General features: G+C 39.3%; 1 protein-coding gene across 1 annotated transcript; it reads left to right on the top strand.

The window, feature by feature from the left end:
* The first annotated feature begins 406 nt into the window (after positions 1-406).
* Positions 407-24,509, top strand: LOC126380773 (autophagy-related protein 9A). Its single transcript, XM_050030373.1, has 16 exons — positions 407-952; positions 1,703-1,973; positions 2,183-2,303; positions 2,386-2,510; positions 3,142-3,269; positions 4,476-4,660; positions 5,623-5,801; positions 7,883-8,014; positions 9,408-9,483; positions 10,977-11,075; positions 12,312-12,458; positions 13,287-13,353; positions 14,291-14,457; positions 14,694-14,807; positions 15,166-15,378; positions 17,341-24,509. Exons 1-16 carry the CDS (start codon positions 772-774, stop codon positions 17,437-17,439), a joined length of 2,304 nt encoding a protein of 767 aa, XP_049886330.1. The 5' UTR covers positions 407-771; the 3' UTR covers positions 17,440-24,509.
* The last annotated feature ends 211 nt before the right edge of the window (positions 24,510-24,720 follow it).

Here is a 24,720-nt window from a genome sequence, read left to right as displayed (position 1 = left end):
TAAGCACAGCTGCGCCTCTAAATCCTATGACGGTTCTCTTTCCGCACAGACTCTATGTTACTATGTATTTGGCCGAGTTAAAATGAGTCCAATAGGTCCAAATGACATTTCATGTTGTGACAACCTCGGAAAAAATGAAGCAAAGAGCGAATCATTTGTCTTTTTCTCACTCATAGTTTGTGTCGTAAGCTAGAAGAGAGCCGGTTTATAGTTTCTGAATTCTTATTTTAGCCTTCCTTCTATGCTTTAGTTATTGTTCTGAGGGAAATTCTAAAATCCAAGAACAACAAACTGCAACAAACTGTTGGTGTCAAGTTAGTGTACGTTTCTTTATGGACGTAGTATTACTCTTTGGTGTACCTACGTGCAAAATCTGCGTGAACTGAAAAGAAACGTTGTTTGAAAATTGAAGCTGTCATTCTCCGTCGTCGCGTCGTCGTTGGTTTATTTTCGTCGTTTCATTTGTGTGCAGTGTGGATTAATTCTCTAAATTGTGGAGACTTGCAAAATTCTTTGTAACATTAGACGTATTTTCATTTTTATTTGTATCGTCAAATAAATAGTCACAGTACTATAATAAGTAATGTAACAATTATAAAAATCGAAACAATAAAATCCTTTGTATGGATATCTTCGAACCTTGGTCTATATAAAAGTTATTTTTTACGTTTCTGGGACAAAGTCAAGAATGTGCAGATAGCATATGTCCCCCCTATTTAGAATAAATTAGACGTTGAAACCGGAAAAAGTGTTAAATATTGTTCCGTAAAGATGGCTCAGTTCAGTGTAAGACGCGATGTTACTACTACGTACATGGCACTGAACAACGAAACGACCCCGCCGCTGGCGAGCATGACGGAGGACAGTGCTGCAGCTCCGACCATGATCACCCTGGATCACGAACACGAAGACGCCACTAACGTTATCATCCACAAAGTGCCACAAACTAAGGGTAAGTTCAATGTCTTTGTGTTATTGCGTATTTATAAAGTTTGTGTCCGAATTGATAGCTGAAAGTAGAAATCTTTATTGGTTCATGCAAGTTTGTATACATTTTCTATATAAGTATAAGAACTTTCTTCACGAATCTTTAGCACCTAATAACATAGCTTATGAACTAACAAAAAAATAACATGCATGTGACAGTGGACATGGTATTTTTAAAAGTGATTTTGAGTCTTTTTAACATGACTTTATCTAACATGTGATTTTATCAATACAATTGTGATTTTAATATTATTAGTTATTACCTACATTTACATTTATGCAGTCCAGAAATTGCAATTGCAGGAATATAAAATTGATTGATAATAAGTCAATGTGTTCTAGGTATACTATTGCATTTTTATTAAATGACTACATGTGTACTTCTAAGTACACATAAATAAACATCTATTTTATTTAATATTTATATACCCATTTTTATAAGAAATATAACAACAAATATTTGTACCAATATAATAATACTATAGCACTTTTTACACTAATACCCATCTTTCTCACCTTTCTTTTTTTGATGTATTTGTATCTTTGCCATCATGGCTAGCTTGGTGACCCTAAGTTCATTATTAACTGTTGTTAGTGTGTATATTCAAAATGTTAGTAGAATTGGCTCAAGTGAATTATACACTACAAGGAACTATCGGAGACTCCCCCTTTATTTTGTTTTCATAAATAACTAATAGGTACATATTTGTTGCAGGAGGATGGACACACATAGAAGATCTCGATTCTTTTTTTACAAGAATGTATAAATATTATGTTTATGGCGGCTTCTACCCAATGGTTATGTCCGAATTATTTTATGCACTGCAGTTCTTATTTATAGTGTGGTTTTCTACATTTTTAGTTCACTGTGTGAATTATCCAAAACTGTTTAGAGAAGACCCAGATGCAAATCGAAGTGTCAAACTAAGTCTCAATGATGTAGTATACTCATCTGCTGAATGTGTGGATAGAATATCATGGAAATGGTTAGTATATGCTTTAAAATTAAGTGAAAGTGTTCTATTTTTTTTTATTGACGCTTGAGCCACTCTTGGTGGTTATATGGCAGCCTTATAGTTCACAGTGTTTAATGTTAATCAAACCATCACTTTACAAAAGACCAATATTATTAATGTTTTATTTTGTAGTTATAGAAATGTATTTATTGTAATTCACACCATATGGTACTTTTCAGGTGGTTCCTCGTAACAATATGTTGTCTCATTTGGTTGATGAGAGTAGTTGTATCTATATACAATTTATATTATGATTATGACACCAAGTTATTTTATAATAATGCATTGAAAATTAAAGAGGTATGTATATGTTATAAATTTTCCTTATTTATATTTGGAATTTCATATTGTATACCAATGTTTGATTTTGTTTGTATTGTAGAGTGATTTGGCGTGGGTTAATTGGTCTACGATACAAGACCGGGTGCGGGAAGCTCAGCCAGAACACCATATGTGTGTCCACAAACAAGAGATTAATGAATTAGACATATATCATAGGATTCTTAGGTAAATATTTACTTAACCTGTATGATAAACTATGGCAAATAGCCTCCATGGTCAGTGCTTAGAGCGTCAGGCTCATGATCTGGAGCTGTAGGGATGATTCCCGATGGAGACACTGTCGAAACCACTTTGTGCGACTCCTCCAACCCCCAACGGAGCAGTGTGGTGGAGTATGCTCTGTACTCGCTACGGTTGATTGAAGGGAGGCCTGTGCCTGGCAGTGGGACATATATAGGCTGTTTATGTATGTATGTATGATAAACTATGGATCAATCTGTTGCACAAAGTTGCCATACCAGATTATATTTACTGGTACTACTTTTTGCTATGCTTAATGAGGGTTATCTTATTGTGACTCACTGATACAGTTTGACCTTAAATAATATTTGATGTAGTAAACATGCATTGTGATCTATACTAAAATTAAAACTGGTGACCACCTATGTCGGCTATGCGAATGTTCGCTTAATATGCAGCTTTGTGATGATTAAAATATGAAATATATTTGCATTTTGCGATAAAAATTAGTGAGATTGGTGTGACTTTCAATGTTGCGTAGCTAAGAGAATACTATTGTCTAAAATAAACACATTTCAGAAGAAAGCTAATGTTTTCCCTTTTTTATATATTTCAGGTATAACAACTATATGGTGGCAATGGTGAACAAAAACTTGCTACCTTTGCAGGTACATGTGCCTTGTATTGGCGACTTCCACTATTTGTCAAAAGGATTGAAGTGGAACCTGGAGTTTTTATTATTTTGTAAGTGACATTCATTTCAGTTCGGTTCAATGAGGGACTTTCCAATCGGCGATCACCAAAACACGATAGATGGCGTTGTTAAGATTTTTATTATTATTTGTTTTTGGAAGGAAATGATGACCATTTTTATTACACCAAGGTACAATTACAACTTCCACCCATTATTAAATTGCTTCTCTTTATTCTGATCAAAATAAAGAGAAGCAATACAGGTAGCAACATCATTCTACACACAATGTGATCCAAATATCAAACAACAATTAGTTTTATATATTTGCCATTACATTACATTTTTGAATAATTATAAAGAAAATAGATAATTATCACTATAAAAGTGAACAACTCCATCTATCGTGTGTTTGGGGAACGTCGGTTCAAAAGTGCCTCATTTAAAAAATCACTGAAAAATCATCAAAAAATCATTGAAAAATGTAGGCATGATTAAGGAATATAATTAATAATGAATTAGTAATGCAGTAATTATTAATCTGCTATAATGAAACCATCACTAAATGAGAGAGAAAGTAAAAATTTAATCACTATTAGGTTACTAAAAAATATCTTGAAAGTCTTATTACCCTAATGATACATGTTCCATTCATGTTCCATTATTACTATGATATGAATCACCAATTTTTGGTTATAAACTTGCCTTTTGTAAGTAAAGTAACCATAGGTCATGTCTTTGAAATAGGTAATGTAACCATGGTGCAGCATTTGCAGGTGAGGGTGAGTTACTGGTTGCGCCGACTACAGAATTTAGATTTAGAAAACATTGTATTCAACACATTATTATTTCATACTAAACAGATTTGGAAATCAGTTAATTTTTTTAAAATTTCAATCAGATTCGTGTTTAACCTCAATCATACCTGATGGTAAATGAAGGCGTAGGTTAAGGCTGAACACGCTTACCTGGTTATTACCTGTTCACTTTGACACACCCCTGACATTTCATAGAAAATACCTCTTTTTACACTGAAACTACACATTGACGTTATCATACACGCGCAGTTGTGTGTGTGTATGTGACGCCTGATGCCCATACGATCGAAGGCTAAAGCAAGACCGAGGGGGTGAGGTATACCTAGCTCAGCTGCTGGTGAGGAGCGGAGAGTCGCCGTTCTATACGGCAACTCTTAAGTACTATACGACAATATTCCTTACTCTATGACTCTATTATAGCTGCGGCATATTACTTCACAGATAGTCCATTCTCGCCGTGGGAGAACTGCTGGCAGCTCCGACAAGCATATAAAGACCACACCAAGCGGATGCAACTGGCGAGACAACTGGAGAAACAGATCATACTCCTAGCAGCCATCAACTTTCTACTCGCACCCCTCATACAAGCCTGGCAAATACTCTACTTCTTCTTCAATTACGCCGAGGTGAGCGATTCTTTCGAAGACTTTGTTAGAGGTCACCAAATCAGAGGTCCCGTGTTTGATACCTAGACAGGAATATTAGGAAATAATCTGTTCTAATTTGACACATGTACCTACGGGTGTTCCTTTACCAACACAGAGGAGTCAGATCAAAAAGAAGAAACAAGAATATATACTGTTATGGCTTTATAAAAGGCATATTTTTATTTTTTTATATGAGGCTTGCAAGACCCTGGTTATATGATTATGTCACCATCATGGGTTTTTTCGTAAACCTATAACTAAAAACCATAAGGTATATTGTAGTGATAACTTTGCCTGATAAGGGCTCTTCCAGTCAGCACTTGATTTTTCCGTTGCCAAGGGAAATTGCATCATGAGAACGAAGTATCCTTTTCCTCACATCTGAATTCCGGAGACACTCTAATGGTGGTGGTCATTAATCATATGACAAAAGCGTATGTTATGTAAAACATAAACAACCTTAACATCTGAGCACCACAAAAAGAAGAGTGTAGGTAATTTATTTTCTTGAGTCTACTTTCTTCTTCTTCAAATAAAAAATTGAATTTAGTTATTGGGTCGTCACAGAATGTATGAATGAATGTATCTCTGACTAGCCCAATTGCGATATAGCGGTAAACTTGTGTATTTTATTGATCGTGCAGCATTTTATAATGTATCTAAATTATGTTGTTCATAAAGAAAATCACTGACGTTGCACAGAAGGCCGGTGAAGTGGGATTGTGCTGGCCATATGGCAAAGAAGACCAGAGAATGGGTGCCAAATGTTAAGAAGCGTCGTGGCCGAGCCGACTGACCCACCGTGACGAGTTGGATGTATACTTGACATGTAGAAAGAGAAAGCTTTAGATCGGGAGGAGTGGAAGAAGCCTGCAGTGGAATGGTGTAGGCTAGGAGTAAGTAAGGAGTAAGCATTAAGTTATATAACTGTTGTTATGCAGTTAATCAAGCGGTCGCCCGGGTCGCTGGGGCTGCGCACGTGGTCGCTTTACGCGCGCGAGACGCTGCGCCACTTCAACGAGCTGGAACACGAGCTCCGCGACCGGCTCAACCGCGCGCACAAGCCCGCCACCAAGTATCTAGCCAGCTTCTCCTCGCCGATCACCACTGTCTTCGCCAAGTAAGTCGGTCACAGTATCATCGGGAAAAATAAATCTATTCACTTATTTCTTTTTAAACCCAAATATTTATTTGTTGTACGGTCTCGAGTACTAATATATATACACTTTATATACATTAACTTTTTTTGACAAATTAAACCGTAAGTCTCATTAAATGTTAATATGATAGTGCGACAGGATTCTAAAGTGGGAACATGATATTGCTTATGACTGTATATATCGTCTTTGATGAGAGTGAAAGAAGCGAAAGCGAAGGTGTGTCAGGATCGCAGTAAGTGGCACTCCGTGGTCTGTGCCCACCCCAAAGGTTAATAGGCGTCATCTTATGTGTGTACGTATGTATCATCAGCCCAAAACTACCGCAGCTTCTCAACCTATAAGTATAGTCACACTATAAAACCTTACTAAATCAATTTAAATGAAATTCGATCCTTAAAAGAACACAGGATAGTTTTTATCTCCGTAATCATGCCTTAGAGGGAAGAAAAGGGAGTGGAATTGAACGAGCCAGCTAGCTAACATCATATTTATGAAGAAAAATAACAATAAAAAATTTGTGACAATAATTATCGTAACACTGTTGCCATCCAACTGTAGTGATGTTTTGACATTTCTACGCTTATGCAATATGTTTTTTCTATTATGAAAAACAGTCGATGAAAGTTGCTACAGCTGTTAGTTCTATTTATAAAAAGGTCGTTGAAAACGGTCAAAAAAATCATAAAAAAAGCTTTCTCACACGCTATTTATAACTTTGGCTCAAGGCCCATGTTTGTCAGAAGTAATACGTAGGTGGAAGATGACGCATTGGATGTAGTCAGTGTAGTAAACAACAGCTAGACAATTAGCATTGTTTGTGTTATGGGAGCATTATTGGTAATCCAAGACAATTTTAAATAGTTGGTTTATCTAGAAAAGTTGTTGGCATGACCTATGACGTCACAGGGTAAAGGCATACTGTGTCACATGCGGTTCAATGAATTGTTTGGCTTTCGGATTTGACCTGGGTGGTTAAAAAGGCCACATCGAAACAATTCATCCAAAAAATCATTATTGCAATTTGATATTTGCGCTTGTAAAAGTAAGTGCGCAATGCAAACAAATGTCAAATGTATCTCGTGTTTTTAAGAAATGCCACTGTTGATACGAAGTCCTAAGATGGACATGATGAACCTTATGGTGATAAGGGATCAGCCTATCGCCTATAACATTAGTCCACCATGTTAGAAATAACACAATGCATCTGTCGGTTTTTTTTTGGACGACAAGCAGCTGAACGTGTTGACTGCAAGTTGTCTTTGATTTATTGTGACACTGCCCACCCCGCTAGGGATTACCGCTAGGGATTATTGAGTTTCTTGTACAGTCACGAGCAATATAATGTACCCACTTTAGGACTCTGTCGCACTAACATATTTGAGATTTAGTGAGACTTACAGTTCAATTTGTCAAAAAAGTTAATGTGACCGAAGTGTATACATATTAATGCTCGTGACCGTATGTATGTTTAAGAAATGCATGACTAATGGAACGCGCTAACGAAGTTCGTACAGAGCGACGCATATATACAACTTCCAACGTTACACCGTTAGGTCACGGCCTTCGTGGTCCAGTGGAGCGTTGGACTCACGGTTCGGAGGTCCCGAGTTTGAATCCCGGTGGAAACATACCACAAAAAGCACTTTGTGCGCCTTGGTTTGGTTAGGATATTACAGGCTGATCACTCGATTGTCCGAAAGTAAGATGATCCGTACCTCATGTGCTCGGAAGACACGTTAAGCCGTTGGCTCCGGTTACTACTTACTGATGTAAGCACGTAGTCGTTGCTTGAGTCATGTCAGGGGTCTTTGGCGGGTCAATATTAACCCTGACACTAGGGATTAGGTTGGGAATGCACCTCATGACCCACATGATAAAAGAAGAAGAATGCTTATATTCATTAATACTTAATCACAGAATACATATTAGTACAACTATAGCCGAAAGTGATAGTAGAACGTCTTTTTCTCACACGCATTTGATTGTGGATTGGTTGGGTGGAAGTATTGTTTAGTAATGTTAATGTGATGTGATGTTGTAGGAACATCGTGTTCCTGTCGGCGAGCGTGCTGGGCGTGCTGGTGGTGTTGTCTGTGTACGACGAGGACGTGCTCACGGTGGAACACGTGCTCACCATCATCACCATCCTAGGCTGCGTGCTCGCTGCCGCCAGGTGAGCCGTTATACTAATCTACTACTTCCAGGATTGGTCTAACTCTAAGTTGTGTCCCTGCGACTGATACTGCTTAAATCAACTGACAAGATTTTCAAGGCCTAATGATGATACTAATATATGTATTTTTTTGCGAATTTCAGTGGCGAGATTGGGGTTAAACGCAAACATAATTTAATAAAAAACCGTCTTACTACAAAACCAAGACTAAACCTAATATTACTAGAATGTGTTTATCAAAACTACACGTGTATGTTACGTTAGAAGTGTCAATAATTATTTCACAAGTATATTTTACAATATCTCTACTTTTTCTGTTGAACGTAATTTATACGTACTTGTGAGTAACTTTTAGCTTTTGAACGTGTAGATTTGTAAGTTTGGATGAACGTGCCCTGGTATAAAATATAGTCTGTGCCGCAAAAGAAATCAACGGATTTTAATGGAACTCATAATAATGATTAGGACCTGCGACTACTTTCATGGCAAGGGCTATTTTTTAAACTTGGTTTTATCTTTAGCCACCATTTTGTAATAAAGCGGAGCATCTTTACAAAGGACATCCATACATTAATCCTATATGCCTGCATCATGGCACTTTCGGGCTTTAGAAGGCACGATAAGCCGTTGGTCCCGCTTACTACTTACTGATGTAAGTTAGTCGTTATATGAGCCACGTCAGGGGCTTTTGGCGGCCCTATAGTATAGTAACCCAAACATCAGGGTTGATGAGGATGGTAATCCACCTCACAACCCACACAATAGAAGAATACCAGTTTCGTTCATGCGCAGCGAAAAAAAAATGTCACTAATCGCCCATGTAAACGCCCTATGCCCCTTACATTTATATTTATTAAGTAAGATTTCTGCAATCCACCGAAAACTGCTTAACCAAAGTGGGAAAATAACTAATTATCTACAGCATTTTATCAAATTGTAATTTGAAAATTGAATTATGAGGTGCATGCAGTTCGTTTATAAAGAAAATACGTAATTTTATATTGTAATACGTAATTTAAATTGTAGAATATTACAATAAAGAGAACTGAGAGTCACAATCACCCTTAACGTAACAAGACCATCATATGCCTCACTACATTTTTTTTTGACGTGGCGTATTTTATATTTGCCGCAGATGGCATTAACTACTTAACCGGACAAATGGGGAGCGCTGATGGCTCTCACTTGGTATAAAGTTTAAGACTGCAGGCCTGAGGGTGCCCAGTTGGGCGCGAACTTCGGCTCAGGGAGTCGTCTGAGAGGAAAAATATTTGAAAGAATTAATCGAGCCTAGTGGGTCGATAGCGATAAGCGCTGATTGAGGGAGATCGTCGACCACGCCGGCGGGGTCGGTATCGGGGTATGCCTCCACTTCACACATTTGTTGTTGCAGGGCGCTGATTGGTGAAGAGGAACGACTCGGAGGGGGATGCACGGGCCCCGCGCGCGGAGAGGAGCTGTTCATACAAGTTTGTACACATTTATTTATATGATCATATTATATCTATTTCCTTTAAATAAAACATAAATTAAGTCTAAAAGCAAATATTTGTTCCCTAAAAAATGTTGTTCCACTCTTATACAGGGTGGCCCAGAAGTTCAGGTTCAAAATGAAAAATTAGAAAGAGGGGCTCATTAGCTACCAGAAACACCCCCATGTATGTTCAGCAATTATTTACGGTTTAGGAGATATGACCCATTTTATACCTTTTTCTAGATTTTCTACCTTACTTCAGAAATAATCATTTTGTCGCTATCTCTTTCTTAATAATTATTTTATTTTACTTCACAACTATGCCTAAGTCTATGTATCGCTCAATCAAAGATAAATCAAAGTGAAATCAAAGATAAAAAAAAAGTTATCGGAAGACAAAGTGAGATTTCGACCAAAATTGTTACAGTTGTTAAAACTTCGCCGAAGAATAATAAACACATGAGATTGTCATGGACCCTGAAAGTATTTCTTAAAACTGCTCCATTTAATAGCCTTTTAGAAACATTAATAAAAAGTACCCTTAATAGGGGCAGAAAACTAAGTAATTAGCCCTCAAAGATTGCAAGACAGACAGATTTGAAGAAAAATTTGACATTCTCATACAATGTAGCTGCTACTTTCTAACGTTGTTAAAGGTGCTCAAAGACACATTTTCAATTAAAAGTAAATAAAAATCACGCTTATAATCGCTAACAGGGTAGACATAGCAACAATCCGAAGACAAAAGATAGATTTGTACATAGATTTCAAGGTAAAAGTTATCTGTTACAGACTTAGGCATAGTTGTGAAGTAAAATAAAATAATTATTAAGAAAGGGATAGCGACAAAATGATTATTTCTGAAGTAAGGTAGAAAATCTAGAAAAAGGTACAAAATGGGTCATATCTCCTAAACCGTAAATAATTGCTGAACATACATGGGGGTGTTTCTGGTAGCCAATGAGCCCCTCTTTCTAATTTTTCATTTTGAACCTGAACTTCTGGGCCACCCTGTATATACAGGGTGTTAGGGTGATTCTGAGATGATATCAAGTGGAATTTTCCGTCGCAAAAGTATGGAACGGAAAATAATTAAAAAAGACAAACATTTTCATGAATATTCAGACTGAAAATTCCACTTGATATCAACTCAGAATAATGGTCTGAACCATCCCCCTCAGTATTCGTTACGTTGTCACTAACACCCATACCTACTTGCATGTCTACTGTATGTACTTGTGTGGGGTGTAAGTGACATCGTAACGAATACTGAAGGGTATGATTCAGCTGATTATTCTGAGTTAATATCAAGTGGAATTTTCCATCGCAAAAGTATAGAATTGAAAATAATTAAAAAAAACTAAAAAACTGATATTAACTCAGAATCATGGTCTGAATCATCCCCCTGAGTATTCGTTACGATGTCACTAATACCCTGTATTAATGGCGCGAGTAGATGTATTTGTTAATGGTGTCGTTGTGGTGCAGGTACTTGGCCACGTGCACTATTTGCCCGCGGCCTGGCGTGGTCGCGCGCACACCAAGGATGTAGCCGCGCACTTCCAACAACTCTTCCAATTCAGAGCTGTGAGTATATCCAACAAAGAATATTGTTCAAATCAAATATCCTTTATTGCACACAAACAAAACGTACAAACATTTAGCAACAGTACAAATGGGCGGCCATATTGCTCTGAAGCAATTTCTTCCAGGCAACCACTATCAGGGATCACATGGTGCAACAACAACGGTTAATACAGTTTAAACTACACGGTTAAACTACAGTTTACGTACATAATATAATATAATATGTTTCCTAATAATACCTAACCATACTATAGAGAAAATTATAAACTACGTATATACATAGACACAACAGAATAAATAGGGAAATACTTACACACATAATACGTCATAATAATAAGTACACATTGAGATTTATAATGAGCTTGCAGCAGGTTTTTGAAGCTCTGAAGAGAGCAAGTGTTATTGTTTTGTATATCTACGAGTATGTCAAAATACTAAATAGTCACATTTATTACAAAAACTCAACTGCCGGATTTTTAAAAGCCGCGTTTCAGAAAGGTACCTTGGATTAGGCGCATAGATTTAGAGGTTCCAAACAATATAACAATTTCCGTATTGGTTCGGATCATTTGCCTCCAGTGCTGTAGAACTTCAATCTTATCACTTTCCTATTGCGAAAGCGGTATATAAAGCGAAAGTTGATGGTAGGGCTGGCAGAGGAAGACCTAGAAGGACTTACATTGACCAAATTGGAGATGTCCTTAGAAAAGGTTTATTACGATCTACTCTGAACCGGCGTGCGTGAATGAAACGACTGATGAATGTGGAGGAAGCAAGAGAAGTGTGTCAGGATCTTAGGAAATGGAATTCTATAGTCTCTGCTTATCCCGGTGGGAAATAGGCGTGTGTTTTTTAAATTAAGATGGGTTTGCTCTGGACTTCATTCTCCCATGAGGAGAAGAAGAGATCGCCTGTGGAACGAGCTTACCCAGAAAATGCCTATTCACCCGTGATTTAAAGGACCCCAGGTTATAAGATACAGGAAACACCGACGCCGGCAGTCCATTCCATTCCTTGGCTGTGCGCATTATGAAAGATGAAGCGAAGCGCTTGGTGCGTTTTATGTATGTATGGAAAATACGATGGTTTAGTGATTCGACCTACGAATAAAAGGATTCGACACATTTCCGGTGCGACGGTAACCGCCTGTAGTGCGGCGTCACTGCTACATTATAACAGTAATTACTAATCACAATATTCATGCATAAACGACGTTGTGTCATTGGTGCATCTCAGGTGTACATCTTGTTCGAGCTGCTGAGCCCGCTGCTGTGCCCGCTGGTGCTGCTGTCGCTGCGCTCGCGCGCGCTCGACATCGTCGACTTCTACCGCAACTTCACTGTCTGTGTGCTCGGCATCGGCGACGTCTGCTCCTTCGCCCAGGTATACTATATTTGCAATTGGGTTGTTAAGCCGTCTTGGCAGTAAAAAAAGCCATGAATAAAAATAGGCTACATGATTATATGTGCAGCCGCTGCCTATGTTCGAAAATCCATAGATCTACGAACAAATCCGTACGGTAATGTTGTTGTTGGTTTGCATTCTGCGGCAAGTGTGTTAGCGTGGGACGACACTAAACTCTAATTCGTGCTATCGCTCAGTCCTTTAACTTCTGCAAAACACAAAGAAATACCGCTAACACATTGACCGGCAGTGAATGTGGCAAAAACAGTGGCAGAATAACGCTGCCTGATTTCCCGGTATACAAACAGAGGGTAAAAGTAGGTTATCACAAGTCTTGCATCTTGAGAAAGAAGCCTTTCCCCACCAGTGGGACATTGTATATTTCACCAAATTAGACAATGGTATAAAGTTGAACAAATTATGTACAGTCACTGCCCAAACAAAACTGTACAAAGGTTCGTCAGTTTTCAAAATGATTCTTTGCGAGGTTGCGAGCACATATTACCTTGTGAAAACTTGTCACAGCACATAAAAATAAGCTTAATTGTTCGATTAGAAAGTTCAAATTTGCTTGCAGCAACTTTTTATCTACAGCGTATTTGATCTCTTCAAACTGTTGAACTAAAACCTACTTATTCGTTAGACGCAAAAGCTTATTTTATGGATGACGAATGTGATATTTATTAAAATATTGGCAGCTCTGTTTTTGTGCCGGTATATGTTGGTAAGGAATTGTTGCATTATTGAATGTTTTTCCCTAACTGTACCTAAAGTGTCAGGGTTGCTATAACAGTGCTTATTTTACAGTTGGACATCCGACGCCACGGCCATCCTGATTGGCAATCGCCTGGCAAATTTGGAGACAAGAGCAAAGGTATGATTCGACATCATTTTTCTTTTCGTTTGGGCTGTAATAAATCACAACCTGGACATAACCGTAGCCGAAGGCCTATGCCAACTCTCTGCGTACTAGCCCGAGCCAACAGCTTATGTTAAGCTGTTGGCTCAGGCCTTCGGCCTTCCGAAGTACGCAAAGATCCTATTTTCATACAATCAGGCGAATGAGCTTACCAACTTACAGTCATCATCATCATCAGCCCATTAACATCCCCACTGCTGGGGCACAGGCCTTCCCTATGGATGGATAGGGAGATCGGGCCTTATACCATCACGCGGGCCTACACAGTACAGTACAGTACTTACCGTATTTTAACTAAATTAGGGATACCCAGTAACCTAATTAGAGTAGTTGCGTTTTTTTGGGATCGCTGTAATGGCGACATAAATGGAAAAATTTCTACAGGATGGGTTTGAACAAACTTGTATTGTTCAACTCGCGATCGAGTCAGACTATTTTGTCTTTGTATATTGGGGTGAGTTTCACGTTGTGTTTTTTTGACATTAGTCGGCTAGACACTAAGTAATACGTTCAACGGCCTCCGTGGTCCAGTGGTTTGAGCGTTGGGCTCACGAACCGGTGGCCCGCGTTCGAATCCCGGTGGGGACATATCACAAAAATCACTGTGTGATCCCTAGTTTGGTTAGGTCATTACAGGCTGATCAGCTAATTGTTCGAAGGTAAGATGATTCGTTCTTCGGAAGGCACGTTAAGCCGTTGGTCCAGGCTGCTATTTACCGATGTAAGTAAGAAGCCGTTACATGAGCCATGTCAGAGGCCTTTGGCGGCTCAATGATAACCCTGACACCGGGGTTGATAGGGTTGATAATCCACCTCACAACCCATACGATAGAAGAAGAATACGTTAAAGAGTGTAACGGTCTTTTTATTTGAACGGTGTGATTGTCAACAGTGTGCAACGCCCAGTACAAGCAAGGCGAAGGTGGCAAGACGGAGCTGTCTCTAGTAGCATTCTCGTGCCGGCACCCCGGCTGGCAGCCGAGCGAACCCGCGCAGCGACAGTTCCTACGCTCGCTGCGCCAGAGCATGCACCACGCCATACCGGCTAACAACGCACTTGTGAGTACACATAGCTATACGTACATACTCCTCATCATCAGTCAGCCGGCATCATCCCGCTGCTGGGTATATGCCTCCTCCGTTTTACACCACCCTTTCCGGTCGCTAACCTTATGCACAAGTTTCCCAATGTTGCAAAAAGGAGTAATATATAAAATATATTTTTAATTCTACATCCGACTTGTATGTGTGTGAACTGTACCCGAAATGTAATGAGTATACCTTTGTGTTGACAGAACAAGACGATGCTCGGCTCGTACATCCAGCAGAGCATATTCGGCACAAACACGCCCCTGCCCGCCGTGCTCTCCTTCTACCAGCACCAGCGCGAGCCGCAGTTCAGGCTGCCGGTCAGTATTCAAATAAACCGCACTGAATTCAGAGGACAGGTCACGTCAAACGGGCAGCATGCCAGCGAGATGCTCACCACTAAAATGCCCATGTTGTGCTGAATTTATGAGTTACGTCTGATTGTTAAAATTAAGTTCTGTGCAATGAAGTGTTTTTGTGATACCCAGTTAAGTCGGAACAGTTACATGTTCTTTTTTTAAAAGTTAACAGCTGTATGTATTGTTATGTATTGCTTACGATCCGGAGGTTCTGGCGTCGATTCCCGGTGGAACTAAAAGCCGTCACTGGAAGGTACTCTGTCCTTTTCTGTACTTGTTCAGTTACCTGACCTGACTATATCGTCTTCTTATGTGATAGGATATGGATGAAACTAGCGACGAGGACGAAGGTCCGGCGCCGGGCCCGACGCGGCCATCACGCCCGCCGTCGATGGGGCTAGCCGGGGTGAGCAGCGTCATCGGGGCCAGCACCCTCGGACTGGACACGCCCGCCTCCGTGCCAGGCCCTGCAGACGAGGCACACGACATGTCCGTCAGCACACTGCACCTGTACGACTTGCACCTCTCGCAAGTATGTAACATTACAAGATAAATTAATTATAAATACATCTTACGCACTAGCTTATAGAACGGTAACCCTTTGCCCCGCACCATTTCGTATGGGGCGTCTAGCTTACCGAGGTTACCTCCTCCCTCTGGGTCTTATTTTAGTCTACATAGCCGTAAGCCGCTAAAGAGTAAGAGAGAGCGCGCGGAAAGCCAGTCTCGCTCGCACTCACGTGCGGCACACGGTAAGAATAAGTTCGTGCGTCAGTTAAAACAAAAATTGAGATTGATTGGATCCCCAGCCCAGTCTACACATAACATAGCATACATAAGCTATATCACAATGATGTAGTCAGAGGCACATCCATCGTAAGATGAACTAAATACCCTCACGTCACCGAGTTCTGTTAGACCAACGTCATAGGCGGTGAGCCGTATCGCCGTCTATACTGGCTTACACATTAGCGCATTATTGCCACGTCTCTTATGGAGATGGTGCACACCAGCGCCCTCCTGTCAACTGGAATTTTCCGTCGTAATAGTATGGATTGGAAAATAATAAAAAAATGCAAATTTTGCGACGGTAAATTCCACTTGACATTAACTCAGAATCATGAGCAGAATCATCCTGCTCGGTATTACGTCACTTGTCACTAACACCCTGTATATAAAGAATAAACTCACCCGTGAAAATTAACAAACGTCTGACTCGGGACTTGAACCCGCAGCCCTTTTCAAGGCAGAAGATCTATACAATAAGCGACTGATGCTCCGCCCCTCAGTGACGACTTTTCTATTCGATGTGGTGTGGCAAACGTTAAAAAATGTTTACCATAGATTTGAAAACACATTTCTTATCGTGTGAGCAGTGAGGTGGAATACCTGTATCATCAACCCAGGTGTCAGGGTTATGATTGAGCCACCAAAGGCCCCTGACAGCGCTCATGTAACGATTACTCACTCACTCACACACACACACACGCACGCACGCACGCATGCACGCACGCACGCACGCACGCACACACGCACGCACGCAGGCAGGCACGCACGTACGCTCGCACGCACGCACGCACACACGCACGCACGCAGGCAGGCACGCACGCACGCTCGCACGCACGCACGCACACACGCACGCACGTACACACACACACACACACACAATTGACAATGGTAGTCTACAGTTTTGATTACGAATACAATTTCCTATTGAAGGCTGTATGTACAGTTTTAGAATGGTGCTGAGTCCAGTACAGTCATGAGCACTTTAGGACTCTGTCGCACTAACATATTTGACATTTAGTGAGACATACAGTGCAATTTGTCAAAAAATAAATCATGAGACATGGTACCAAAATGTATGTATATTGATGCTCGTGACCGTACACACCATCTAAGTTTATTTTAAGTTATACTTGTCATTTTCTTATCCGCCGGAAACAAAAGAGACGAATAATCGACAGGTATAACATTTATACAACATAACATAAGCGTCACGCCTGTACCCCCGAAAGGGTAGGTAGAGTTGTATAGTATACACTCCCACTCGGTTCCATGTAATAGGGGGCAAGCTTATTGTCATTAACCGAGTACAAATCCTGCAAACCACGTGATATCAATTATTTATGATCAAACTAAAAAAGTCTTAATTTAGTGGCTAGCTCGAGCCCTGATTCGAACCCGTGACACTATGATGCAGGTCACGCGTACTCCATTGTATTATTTGGCGATAAACCCGCCTATTCTTCTAAATGCTTCTAGATTATATGTTCTTGTGTCCTGTTTGTTTGTTTGTATACTTACAGAATACAAAGAAAATTTACATATAATTTATCGTTAGATAAAGCATATGCGAGCTTATCCCTAATTGGGATTTCTTCCAGCTAACCTTGGACAGCCTGAAAGAAACTGTATGTACTGTATGTATGTGTGTGTACTGTACAGTATTATTGTATTTTTTTTTATTCTAAATCATGTTATGTTACGACAGGCTCAGAACGTGTCTGCGTGTTGCACGAACAAGTGTAGCGAGCGGCGCGAGAGTCGCTGGGCTAGTGGTGAAGACACGCCGCTCCTCCACCGACCATAACACACGCCGGCGGCCCGCGCGCCCGCGCCGCAGTGGGTGTAGCTGGCGCCTGCAAGACGCTATCGAGCTGACAAACTATTTTTTATACACATAAGACTAGTTTAGCTTACGCCTTACCACAAAAAGATGCCTTAACACTTCGGTCATTATGTTTCTAGACGCGCAGTTCCAAGTATCGTCCCCGCGTCATTTCTGATGTATACCACTTCAAGTGTTTCGTATAAGTCCTAACGTGTCATACGGTTTAACCTAATTTAAACCTGCTACATTTTTCTTATTGACTAATTGTAATATTTTCAATGTATGGAAATTATACTTTTGTATTTAAACCTGATAATTATGGAAACGCGAATAAGGACGAAACCAGGCGCATCGCTATTATAATGCCCCGATTTGACGGTGTCATTTGCTAGGCGGCAATAGTGCAGCTACCTATATATAAGATAGAAGCTTCATCAGAACTATTTTTCGAACAACCTCAAAACAGATCGACACGGGCCTAAAAGTGCTTTGATCAACAGAACAACAGTAGGGGTGGTATTAATATGTGACAGTTCTCGTATAAAAACAGAGACTTGAGCATGATCTTGAGGGCAGTCTCAGCTGAGATTCGTTTATTAATACCACCCTAAGTGTGGATTGTACGGTCACAAAATATATGTATACTTTAAAACCTTGTCGCGTTAACATATTTGACATTTACTTAAAACGTTAATGCGACATGGTTCTGAAGTGTATACATATTTTTAATGTTACCGTACATAAGTTAACAGTGTTTAAAATAATGTCGGTTCAAGCTTTTCAGACACTGAGCTCACGCCCGATCTGGATAGAAATGGTCACTAGAAGACTACTACTGTAACTACTCTAAATGTCATATCCATAGATATATATGTAACATAGGTGTGGAGGTACACACTACATGAACCGTATGGTGACAACTCATTACCCCTTGCCCATAGTCTGCTATGTTGGAATTTGTCTTCTTTTTTAAACACTTTTAGACACGTGTGATCAATCCTAGCTTATCTTCATTTTTGTGGTAAGACAAATAACGGGGGTTAAAAGGGACACATCGAAGCAATTCATCTAAGAAAGCAATATTGCAATTTGACATATGCGCATATAAAAGTAAGTGCGCAATGCAAACAAATGTCAAATAGCAATATTGCTTTCTTAGATGAATTGCTTCGATGTGGCCATTTTGACCCCTCAAGGTTTGTGTGTAGGTCCTGCTGTTGGTCCGCCGTGTCAGTTGCTAAGGCTATAGATAAGTGATTTTTTCGTTTACTTTGTGTATTTTTTTGTGTTTTAGTTAGGTGGCGTGCGCGTCAAGAATTATTGTGCCTCTTTGTGTAGATCACTATAAGAGCAGAAATATCTGTTATAGTCAAATGACTTATTTCAGATCTATAATCGTTTACATGTGCTTGTATAATGTGAAGTCGTGTGTCCAGGTCTCTAGCCACTGCTATAAGCCGGTCGCACTTTGTACGAATTTCCGTCGTACTCGTACGGTCACGAGCATGGTACCATGTCACATTAAGTTTATTTTCAAAATTGAATTGTTAAGTCTTATTAAATGGCAAATATGTTAATGCGACAGGGTTCTATAGTGGGTACATTGTATTGCTCATGGCTGTACAGTAAATACTGTATGCGAATACTCGACGACCAATTCGCGCCGTGTATGCGCGTTCCCTCCTCTCATAGTACTTGGAAGGTTGGGATTGTTCCTGCGTGTTCGTACGTGTACGCACACAACAAATTCGTACGAAAACGCGTCTAAAGTGCGATCGGCCTTAACACATGACAGCTAACAGCCGACCCTACACCTTCGTATTCTCAAATCGAGTTTTCTAATCATAAATACTTCCTGTTTGTTAATCATAATACTTACAACTAGTGTTACAAAAACCCTTAATAAACGCTAGATGATTGTGTTACGATAGATAAGGTATACAAATGGTGTACTTAAAAATCTATAATAAGTGGAAAGAATCCTTTCCAGAGGGCCTCGCTGAGTGGCAAACGTTCCCTGCTACACTCGCCAAGAATAACCCGTACGAATGGAGACGCCTCGCAGTGGCGCATGTTCTTAACGAAAAGTGTTCATTTCATTCGGACGGGTTATACGGTAGCAATTGTAGACATACGACAGGAAACATTTGCAACTTGCTTAGGCCTTCTGACCGCTTAATAGCGAAAGTCAAATAACCTACTATTTTTGGATTTCAATATGGAGGAATCCATATCGGATTTGAAATATAATAAGGTAATTATCTTCCCAAGCGCTCGCAAAACATATTTTTATATGACGATTGTTTTATGTTTAATTTGCCTTGATTCAGTGTTACATTAGGTAAGGTCATATTTTGTCAATATCAATGTATGTGTCGTCATGATAATGAAACTGCGATAAGTACCAGAAAAATCTTAAATTACCAGTTGGTACGGTCTCGAGTACTATAATATATCGTAGAATTAGAAAGTCACGTAAGAGCCTTTTGATAAATCATATTCGGATGTGATTTTCTTCGACAACACCTTGATTTCGTTCAATTAATTTCATTCTCGATTAAAAATAGCTTGACCATTGCGCGGTTTTGTTAACATTCTTCTTCTATCTTCTATCGTGTGGGTTGTAAGGTGGATTAGCAACCTCATCAACCCTGGTGTCAAGGTTACTATTGAGCCGCCAAAGGCCCCTGACATGGCTCATGTAACGACTACTTACATCAGTAATTAGTAACCGGGACCAACGGCTTAACGTGCCTTCCGTAGCACGGATCATCTTATTTTCGGACAATCTGGTGATCAGCCAGTAATGTCCTAACCAAACTAGGAACCACAAAGTAATTTTTGTGATTTGTCCCCACCGGGAATCGAACCCGGGACCTCCGGACCGTGAGCCCGACGCTCAACCACTGGACCACGAAGATCGTTTTGTTAACATTACTCCCTCCGTAAAAAAAAATACTTTGTAGTCCCTAGTTTAGTTAGGACATTACTGGCTGATCACCAGATTGTCCGAAAATAAGATGATCCGTGCTACGGAAGGCACGTTAAGCCGTTGGTCCCGGTCACTAATTACTGATGTAAGTAGTCGTTACATGAGCCATGTCAGGGGCCTTTGGCGGCTCAATAGTAACCTTGACACCAGGGTTGATGAGGTTAGGACTCCACCTCACAACCCACACGATAGAAGAAGAAGAAGACATCCGAATGTAGTTTATCAAAAAGCACTGACGTGGTTTTCACTATAAGGCGACGATATACAACTTAGAAGAACCCTATCGTATTAACATTTTTGTCATTAACTGAGACTTCAAACTCAATTTGTCAAGTAATTTAATGCGACATGGTTCTTTGTACATAATTGGAATCGTGGCCGTACAAGTAGTACATAGAAAAATAATAGTACAGAAAAGATACTGTAACTTTATAGAGAAAAGTCACTGTAAAGTATTCTGTGATACATATTTTTATATTCAATTTATATAACGCTATAATATGATACAAATATGTTATGAATACACAAGATGAGCTCGATAGTTGTCATTTGTAAGGTGAGGCTAACTGTACACCGAGTATTCACTGACTACGAAGCAGGCTGTGGACAAGAAGTTCTGACGTGTCGCGTACGTGGGGCCGCCCTATGGGCTGCTGCTGCAGTCGAACGGACGCCCCACAGTACGGTCACGTCTAAATATACGAACCTCGGAACCCTGTCGCGTTAACATATTTCCCATTTACGTGAGACTTGATCCGAATGGCCAAATAAGTTAATGCGACATAGTTCTAATGCATGTACGTATTGTTAGACGTGACTGTACCTTTTGGATTGAATGTATTTGTAGTTTTGAATCGGAGAGGATATTCTAAATGTGTAGTTTTAATTTAGACGTAAGTAGATTAGAGGGTGTGTCAGTGAATAGTGTACGTCGCGGGACATTACGTTTACAAACAATGAAGTACCTTGATTTTTATAAGAACATTACACTAAATAGGTGACTACAATTCAGCATAATAGTTAATAGCAATTTATAATGTTTCAGAGACGCACAGTTCGTTTATGATTATTGCAATAATTCGTTGTGATCAAGTATTTGAAATGAAAATACAAAAAAAAAACAGCCTTGATTATAAATTATAATGCTTTAGTAAAATAGTTGTAAGTTGAATCGAAAATGTTTAGTCGGATCCCAAGATTGTACTAAGGGATTATAATTACATTGTATTTTTTGTGTGTGATGAGCTGTGATTGTAGTGGACTACTGACGTTACCTGACTCACTGAATGGCTGCATCCAACCGTGTTCTAGGTTATAATTGTCATTACTTTTCTTTTTTATTAAACTTTAGTTATAACAAGTGTGAGTGACTTGAGCATTTTTGTTCTGTTTGCCTCTGTCTGCTACTGGGCATAGACATGTATTTGTACATACATTCAAGCCCGTAATATCTTGCAGGCCGTCTTCCCCTCCCCCCTGCCCCGATCTCAATATAGAGATAAATATTTGGTAACAAGATATCTAGCTTAATAACCTTATGATCCCAACAAAATGCAATTATCCACATATGCGGAAGCTGGTTATCTCTTTTGTAATACAGACATACATACACCATACCTGCCCACACATTGACAGGATAATAACAAATCAATCCAACAATAGCACCTTTTCATTAGAAATTCGTTGAGTAAGAAACTTGGAGAGAATGAACGCGAGAGTTGTAAGGGAGAATGGGCATCTGCTCACAGGTAGATATGTCCTATAATACTTTAATTTTGTACACTTTTGAATATTCTGATATTCTGTGTGTCAAATAACAATCATCACAACTCTCTAGCGTTTATCCCGTTTATTATTTGGTCCGTTGTGACACCTATGAATTTTTCATAAAATTCAATTTATATAAAATAACACAATTACATCTCATTCTAAACAAATATGAGGTGGGCTTTCTCTGTAGCGCTGATATATAGGAATCCACCAAACACCGCAAGGGAGACAGAGACAACGAGGTCCTTCTCTCTCTCCCCCACGTTGTGATTGGTATATTCTGTACGTCTCCGCTGCAGCACTGAAACAGAAGTTTCAGTGGAAATCCATTCTGAATCTGTTACAATGATACAGTGTAAGGAGTTAGGTTTAAATCTGAAAAATGTCTAAGATAATATATGATTACTCTATGGTAAAACAAAATAAGGTATTCTCCTTTGACAAACGACGCCATTTTGAGCGAAGAATTTGTCATCAAAGTGCTACCATTATTAGTACCCAACATACTAAGGACTTATATGAAACTAAATCAAATTACTATCAATTATTTACTATCATTTAAGACATATATTTAGAAAATAAGGGACTTTCCAGGCTACGTTTCCTAAAAGAAAGGCAGATTGCTCTGTACAGAGTTGCCTTCATTCGAGTTGGAAAATTTCTACAGCGCCAGGGAAGATAGTCTGGATAGTTCCTTATTAAAACTGCAAGTAAATATTTTATTGAAAGTGCAAAATTGCTCCGCAAATAAATTAAAAACATTAGCCGTGGGTAATTTTTTTACCTACTGGCAACATAACCTGAGGACGTCAACTTTGCTTCGTTATAAAAAAAAAACAAGATTTGCTACCGGAAATTGCATTTGTTGTCATTAATGGGAAAATACTTCAAAATACAACGCAAAATGTAGTATCTTATTTATACCATGGATTACTCCACCTGGTGAGCTGGGCAATGTTAGTGTCTATTACAGTAACGATACGAGTTGTTATACATTGGTGCTAATTCCTGCAGACGCCATCTAATGTAATTTTAAGTTATACCTGTTATTTTCTTATCCGTTGAAAAAGAAAGAGACGGGTAATCGACAGACATACAATTTATGGAATACACGTCAATTTTAAGCAGAAATCTAAAACAACCGTCTAAAAACTTTACATCGGCCAATCACCGGACAGAATTAAGTAGACAGCACGTCCAACGGATTCTATACCAGCGAGATGCCTATTTTATTCGCATGGGTTATTCATTCACTTTAAAATTAACTTGTTGGGAATCATCCGTCCCTCTCCTTTTCGGCGGATAAGAAAGTGACGTGTATAACTTAAAATAAAATTAAGGTGTCTGCAGGAATCGGGGCCAATGGCTGCATAGCCAATAAATTATTTGATTGACTTCCTTGAACATAGAATAATTTGGAAAATCATATCTTGTAACTGATGTATGTAGATATAAATATGAATCATACGTTTGTGTGGGATAATGATTGAAGTCAACGTGCTTGTTATCGATGACTTCTTGCCAAAATGGCGCAGGTATACCATGCCGGCAAAAGGGTAGTGTCCGACAAGTTAAATCAGAGGGAGCTTTCTGCACGTGGTCTTAATCGAAACTAACGTCACATCCTACCAAAACGTCATTTTTGACAGTTGCTTTATATTGGGAATATGGAGGCCGTGCACACCAGCGCCCTCTTGTCAATGCCATCCAAGTGCCACGAGATCCTTATTGCCTTATACTTCTTATTAAACGCCAAAACATGAATTACTATGGAATTGAAAAACGAAAAAAAGAAAAACGCGACAAAATATCGAACTTACTGTTGCCTTTTTCTTGAATTCATAAATAATTTGAATAGACACATAAATATTTTCATTAGTTTTAGACCAGTCTTTATTTATAAATTTGAATTTCATCATTTGTCTTAGACTAGGACACTACCCAAAACATTTATTAGGTCTGCTTGCCCGAAATAGATTAATTATTATTATTATGCAATGTTAAAATACGTACCGTATTACGGTAACATTTGTGCTTGTAGAACACTAATGATTGCTGCACAAAGGGTGAGGCAGCAAAACAAGCCGGTTGAGGGGAGTGAATTTGTAAGCAACCGCCATAGATTTCATGTAACAAATAGACCAATCTCTGTAAAAAAGTGTCCGCGGCGCACATTGTCACAAGACACGGCGTGTGACGACACTGTACAACCTACAACCGATATTGCACTTTATTTGAACAGCCATAACATTTTATCTACGTTTGCAACACGGTTCGGACTAGTGTTGGGTTCTTACCCGGAAAATTCCCGCGTTTTGGGAATTTTCCCAATTCTGAGGGAAAAAACCCGAAAAATTCCCATTTCAAGGGAAAATATTTTTTATCGCATATATTTGTATTAAAAGTAAGGATTTCCAACAAAGACCATTTAAATATAATGTATGCCTACTTATGCCCAATTTATTTTCTGTCGTAGTGTCGTATGAACTCTTAAAAAA

The sequence above is a fragment of the Pectinophora gossypiella genome, chromosome Z (assembly GCF_024362695.1).
Source record: "Pectinophora gossypiella chromosome Z, ilPecGoss1.1, whole genome shotgun sequence".
Taxonomy (NCBI): domain Eukaryota; kingdom Metazoa; phylum Arthropoda; class Insecta; order Lepidoptera; family Gelechiidae; genus Pectinophora; species Pectinophora gossypiella.
Note: the sequence above shows the minus strand (reverse complement) of the source record. Positions and strands in the feature narration are given on the sequence as shown.